The sequence below is a fragment of the Parasteatoda tepidariorum genome, chromosome 10 (genome assembly GCF_043381705.1).
Source record: "Parasteatoda tepidariorum isolate YZ-2023 chromosome 10, CAS_Ptep_4.0, whole genome shotgun sequence".
In the NCBI taxonomy this organism is placed as follows: Eukaryota; Metazoa; Arthropoda; class Arachnida; order Araneae; family Theridiidae; genus Parasteatoda; species Parasteatoda tepidariorum.
The window spans coordinates 14,968,527-14,975,061 of NC_092213.1; the positions used below are offsets into that span (position 1 = coordinate 14,968,527).

Sequence of the window (6,535 nt, forward strand, 5' to 3'; positions counted from 1 at the left end):
TGTGTTCAATCAACATTTATATTTAAAATATTTATCAAGAAATAGGCATTTAAAATGGTTAAAAAGTAAGAGGAATTAACTCTTCGGACTCTAGGTAAACAATTTCTTCTGCAAAAAACATTAAACATCATCTTGAAGATATAATTTCGTTGTCATACCAACGCCGAACTTGATTGTAATTGACCTAGTTAAGCTTTGGTTTAAATAGCTGGTCCAGATTTTACTCTAGTATTTCGAAAAAAAAGGTGGCATTGTGTTACATTTGTTTATTATTTATTATTCATTTATTTAAATTTTGAATAGTACCAAATGGGAAGAAAAAGAAGCATTTTCGCCATAGCGTGCATGCGTCTGTTTTTTTTAATCCATGTAAACTTTTCAGAAGCCACATTTGACGTAAATGAGAAGCAATTGCAAATGGTGGCTGACAGTTTATCCATGGATGAATGCCGCAAATTGTCCGAATCACTTCACCAGGATGGTTACGTAAGAGATCATATTCCATCCGGTAAGTAATTTTCAAACTTAGCTATGTATACCAAATTCTTAACGAAACTATAATGTATTACACTTTACTAATGTTTCTATACTCGGGCAGAATAATATTTTACAAAAATGTACACTTCATATTTTTCAGACATTTTTTGACGCCAAGAACGGCGCCAAAAAGTAACAGAAATTTTTTATGTTATTTTTTAAATTTTTTATAGAAGTGCCAAAACACTAAATTAAATCCTGAGGTGCTTTTCAGTTCGCCTAACGCAAATAAATTAGACAATTTTTTAAAATATTTTTTTTAATTTTATTTAAATTTTTTGTAAACACCGATTTTGTTTTGTGTTTAAAATTATATATAAAATTAAAAAAAAATAATAGTAGAGTTGCGCGTTTTTCGGCGAATTTTTGTTTGCGTCCGTCTAACTGAAAAGTACCAACACCAGGTTAATTTATCAACAAGAAAATAACATAAATAAACAAGTAAAAAATATTATCAACAATAAATGTTAACACTAATTAACTTTTATTGCTGCTAATTTATCAGCAGATAAACAAAAACATCGGTACAAAATATTTAGGCTTAATCCAAGTACACGTTACATGGTGAATTAGGCTATATTGGTGATTTTTGTGGTCGTATAAATTGAAATTTGTAGTTGAAAATTTGACGAGATTGAGTGGGTTATTGCATTTTTTCTCCATGTGTTTTTTTCTTCATGTTATGCTTATATATTTGGCATTTTCAGGTTACAGTTTTCTATTACTTTGTTTACACCAATTCTTGGCGATAGTCTTCATGAAGTCATTTCGACGTTGGCAGCAGTTTGGTGAGAATTTCAACACGCAATTTAGCCACCGTGGTGGCTCAGGGAATAGAGCGTTCGCCCTCAAATAAAGTGAACCGCGTTCAAATTCTAGCTATGGTTGGTCGATACGAATTTCGCAACCGGCTCATACTGACCATAGCATTGGAGTAAAATATCCTCAATGGTAGACGGATCATTTGTTAGAGTCCGCTAGCAGTCAGGCTAACCGTGGGAGGTTTTCGCAGTTTTCCTCACCATGTAACGTAAATGCGGGTTAGTTCCATCAAAAACTCCTCCATTAAGACAAATTTCTCTCAATCCAGGAGTTCCCTTGTCTTCTGGATTGGGTTCACAATTACGAGGTTACGGAGTTGAACATTAGTAATCATAAATCTAAAATTGGGTCTGCTGTTCAACGACGGTAATGAAATAAAATAAATCGAACCAAGCGTGAAACGTATACTAGGCATTAGTTAAAACTGAACTAAACTCAGTGGCACGACAACCCAAAGAGGGCTAAGGAATACTGTGCCCATCTCAGTTTTCTTGATCTTGGTCTCAGGGGTGCAGGAGCAGATGTTCAGGTTAGGTTGTCAGCCGAAAGCCAAACCCACAGTGCTTAGTTCCAAAGCATGCTTGGTACTCATTTATCGACCCACTGAAGGGATGAATGGCTGAGTCAACCTTGCCTAGCCCGAGGATCGAATCCAGACCTGTGTCACGAGAGAGCGAAGTGCTCCCGCTCAACCAATGGGCGTCAGGCAATAGTTAATAAAATTATAAATTAATTTTCAAAATTCATAACTTAAATCTTTTGTTCCTATCAAAATAATGTATATTTTCTTGGCAGTCTTCTCTGTAGAGACGCAAGTGAAGAAATAATGGTATAAGAATAGCGGTTTCTAAAATTTGAAAATAAACCAAGAACCTATCACATATTTATAAGCAAAAGTTGTGGTAACCCAAAGGTGACGTCAGTGTAAACAAAGAATCACATGGTAACCAGAAACGGGGTTTTATCGAAATTGTACGTTTGAAATTTATCGAAAAATCAAGAGGCCCCGATTCGACACCTTAACCTCGGTGGAAATAAAAAATAGCCAAACTATTATTGACATCAGTAACAATTAATTTTGGCAGTAGGTAACATGTTCATTTGTAACAGAGGTATCTAATTAAGTGATATACGTAATATGACACAGCTACATGATACAAGTACGGTGGTAACAGGTAACTGATATAGTTACGTGATATAGTTGTTATGGTGATAGATTTTCCAAGGCCATCCAGAAGGGAATAGTATCGTAAGTATTAATGAGCCACGCATTTTTTTGAACCACGGTGGCACAATGATTAAAGCACTGCCTTATCATTGTGAAGATCTTTCCTACGTAGCAGCTTGAAATCCAGTTGGATTCAGATCAATGGATACCAGCTTTTCTCAAAGTAAAAGTAGTCGGTGCGCAATGCTGGGCACACATCACGCGGTTGGTCTCAAAGTTGGGAAGATTTAACCTCCATATTTTCTCCGACCTACAAACTGGCTGTGTCGGACAGTATTTTTCATTTTTTAGAACTAACAACTCTAACTTTCTTCAACCACCACTAAAAAAAATCTAAAAATAAAACCTCGTATTATATTTATGGAAAAGGATTCGTCAAATAAATAAAAAATAATAACAAAAGTGAAAAATAGGACTTCGATATTTTTTTGATTTTTTTCTTCCTGGAATAACGAAATCTAATTTACTAAACTTTTTCCTACACAAAAAGGAAATAAATGAATGAAAAAAAAGGTATTGCACTATTTTAGTCCAGTTCCAACTTATGAAAAGAGGCGCAGATTCTTTTAATTGGAAGTCTGACTTGCGTCTGCCCGCTAGTTATAACTGAGCATAATGGTCTGTGGCTTTCTTCCACAGAGTAGCCCTACTAGGAAAACAAATCTCGATGTATTTTACCCAGACCACTCAGCGCTACTCCCTAATCGCAATATGGTGCTTTGAGAGGAGTTAGGGGGGTCACAAGGGGTCACAAAGATTTTCTAGTTTGAGTAATTGTTTGTCTGAAGATGCTCCGGATAACACTTTGAACAGATTGCAATTCCTCCGCGGTGATTTAAATAGAGATCTTCTAATATTCTGGACTTTTTACGAGTAAATAACCACCCGAAACTAGTCTCTAGTAATTTACTTTTTTGGCTGTCACTAGACATGGAGACATCCAACAGTATCAAAGTTGTAAATTGAAATAATTAGGGAAGAACTTGAAATTGTTCTAAGGTGTTTTGGATTTCTACTTGAGGTTCGGCATGTATTAAAGAAATGATTCTTTGCTGTTATTTTCAATTTACTGAAGAGGTCAAAAGGAGAAGGACTTATAAGTATTGAAATCTAGACAAGTAATGTATTGTTACCGATGTTTTTTCTTTTCTTTAATGAAACAAAAGAAACTAAAATCAAGACAAGAGATGGAATAATTTTTAAGTTTGGAGAGTTTTTGTTCTCCGTTAAACGTTATGAGTCAAATATTATATTCCTTATACATAGAACCTTTAATTTCTAAACAATGCTCTGTCAAGCCGTTTTTATCTTATACTATAATACGAGGAATGGTTGCCAAGTCGAAAATCGCCCCAGAATTAATAAACTCCGGTAAACTTGGGGGTCTGGGGTTTTTGGCCACGAGGAATCGATTGGCGCNTAAATATTGCTTTTGGAATTATTATGTTTTTATGTCGAGTTTGGATTCGAATACGATATAATAAAATAATATATTTTATATTATTTTATTCATATAACACGTAGGGTTGCCGTGAGTAGGGTCGCAAAATTTGGCAATTTTTGCGAATTTTGGCCTGGTTGCGATAATACGTAAGTACCTTTTTCAGTTCGCCTAACGCAAATAAATTAGACAATTTTTTAAATTATTTTTTTTATTTTATTTAAATTTTCTGTAAACACCGATTTTGTTCTGAGTTTAAAATTATATATAAAATGTAAAAAAAAAAAAATAATAATAGTAGAGTTGTGCGTTTTTCGGCGAATTTTCGTTTGCGTCCGTTTAACTGAAAAGTACCAATATCATGTTAATTTATCAACAGGTGAATAGCACAAATAAACGAGAAAAAATATTATCAACAATAAATGCTAACACTAATTAAAAATTTAACTTTTATTGCTGCTAATTTATCAACAGAATTTATAAACAAAAACATCGGTACAAAATATTTAGGCTTAATCCTTGTACACGTTACACAGTGAATTATTCTATATTGGTGATGTTTGTGGTCCTATAAATTGGAATTTGTCGTTGAAAATTTGACGAGATTGAGTGGACACAATTGCATTTTTTATTCATATGTTTTTTTCTTCATGGTATGCTTACGTATTTGGCATTTTCAGGTTACAGTTTTCTATTCCTTTATTTACGCCAATTCTTGGCGATAGTCTTCATGAAGTCATTTCGGCGTTGGCAACAGTTTGGTGAGAATTTCAACACGCCATTTAGCCACCGTGGTGGCTCAGGGAATAGAGCGTTCAACCTCAAATGAAGTGAACCGCTTTCAAATTCTAGCGATGACTGGTCGATACGAATTTCGCACCCGGTTCATACTGACCATAGTGCTGACGTAAAATATCCTTAATGGTAGACGGATCACGTGTTAAAGTCCCCTTTCAGTCAGGCTAGCCGTGTCTGTGAAGTCTCAAACCAACATTTAGGAGTTTAAAAAGAAATTCTTATTGTTGATTTATTGAAAAATAACACTGTAAGAAGAAGCAGCAACCCTGCTTTATCTAGTGTTAAATTTAAGTAATTTGGTATACAAATTGAACATCTTACTAATCGTTACAATTTATACAACACTGTAACTGAAACATTTTAATGCTGAAATGAAAGCAACTTTATAGAAAGAAGATTAAAATAGATTTCGAAATTTATTTTCAATAGTGTGGTCAAATTATATTTAGAGATAATATTTATTAAATATTTCTATTGCAGGAAAATCTGAACCACACAACGTATCTTGCTTGAGACTTCTGCAGTACTGGGACACTCATGAAGGAAAATTCAAATCTGTTCAGCTACTTGTAATACGCTTGAAGCAACTTGGCCACTACGATATCGCCAATCAACTATCAGCTTCAGTCTCTCATGAAAAAGTTTATGAAGTTCATGAATTGTTTCTGGATGATCCTTTCAAGAATAAAATTCATAAAAACTCCCCTCGTTTGACTGGCAATTCATTCGAAGAAGATCATGAACCGGCAGCTCGAAAATCAAGCAGCTCATGGACTAGCTTTCGGATGTTTGAGATCGCCCTTCTAACAGTTCTTTTTTCGATCTTTCTGGCTTTTACAATTTTGGCTCTCATCAGATTTTGTTCTCCTTATTCCTTTGCCAGAATGAGAGCCACATTTTATAAAAACATGTTTGATTCTAGGCCGGCTAAAGAAGAATTATTTTTCATCTTGTAATTAATTACTTGCTTTTGTCAAATAGGTTGAAACTTTCATTTATTTCACGAATTAAAATTATTGCAGCAAATGGGATCTACTATCTTGTAAATAATGGGGCGTCTTTGTTTCAGGTTTTGTGTTTCGTTTCGAAGGTTTGAGTTTTATATTAGGTTAAATTGTGTTATCCAAAAAAAATCGTTTTCATCAAGGGTATATATATATATGCATGTGTGTGTGTGCAATATCTATGTAATATCCATCTACCTATCTCAGGGGTTTTCAATCTACATGTGGACGGGGGCCGAAAGTCGATCTTCGAGAAAATTTCTGATACGCACATGCTAAATTATATTCACAAAATACAAAAGAAAACAAAATAAAAAAGAGCAAAATACACGATTATTTTTCTATTTGAATAAATGTTTTCCTCGATGCAAAACATGAGAAATAAATTTTTGCACCGTTGGTGTGTTAAATTTTTCAGGGACGAAGAAATTAGGTTTTTTTAACCGAATGAAAAGTATTTCAAACCCACCTAGATTATATACGAACATTGTCTTCAAAAAAACGACAACTAATATATTTTACTTCACAGGCCACAAAAAAAGGCTTCGCGGGCCGCCAGTTGGTAACCACTGATCTCTCTCTCTCTCTCTCTCTCTTTCTCTNTATATATATATATATATATATATATATATATATGTATATATATATATCCCTAAAATCTGAGGACATAACTGAGTGAGGGGAAAAAGGCTATATCTATTTGTG

At 34.0% G+C, this 6,535-nt stretch overlaps 1 protein-coding gene across 1 annotated transcript; it reads left to right on the forward strand.

The window, feature by feature from the left end:
- Positions 1–251: 251 nt before the first annotated feature.
- On the forward strand, positions 252–5,846 carry LOC107455767 (uncharacterized). Its single transcript, XM_016073457.3, has 2 exons — positions 252–508; positions 5,307–5,846. Exons 1-2 carry the CDS (start codon positions 310–312, stop codon positions 5,780–5,782), a joined length of 675 nt encoding a protein of 224 aa, XP_015928943.2. The 5' UTR covers positions 252–309; the 3' UTR covers positions 5,783–5,846.
- Positions 5,847–6,535: the final 689 nt, after the last annotated feature.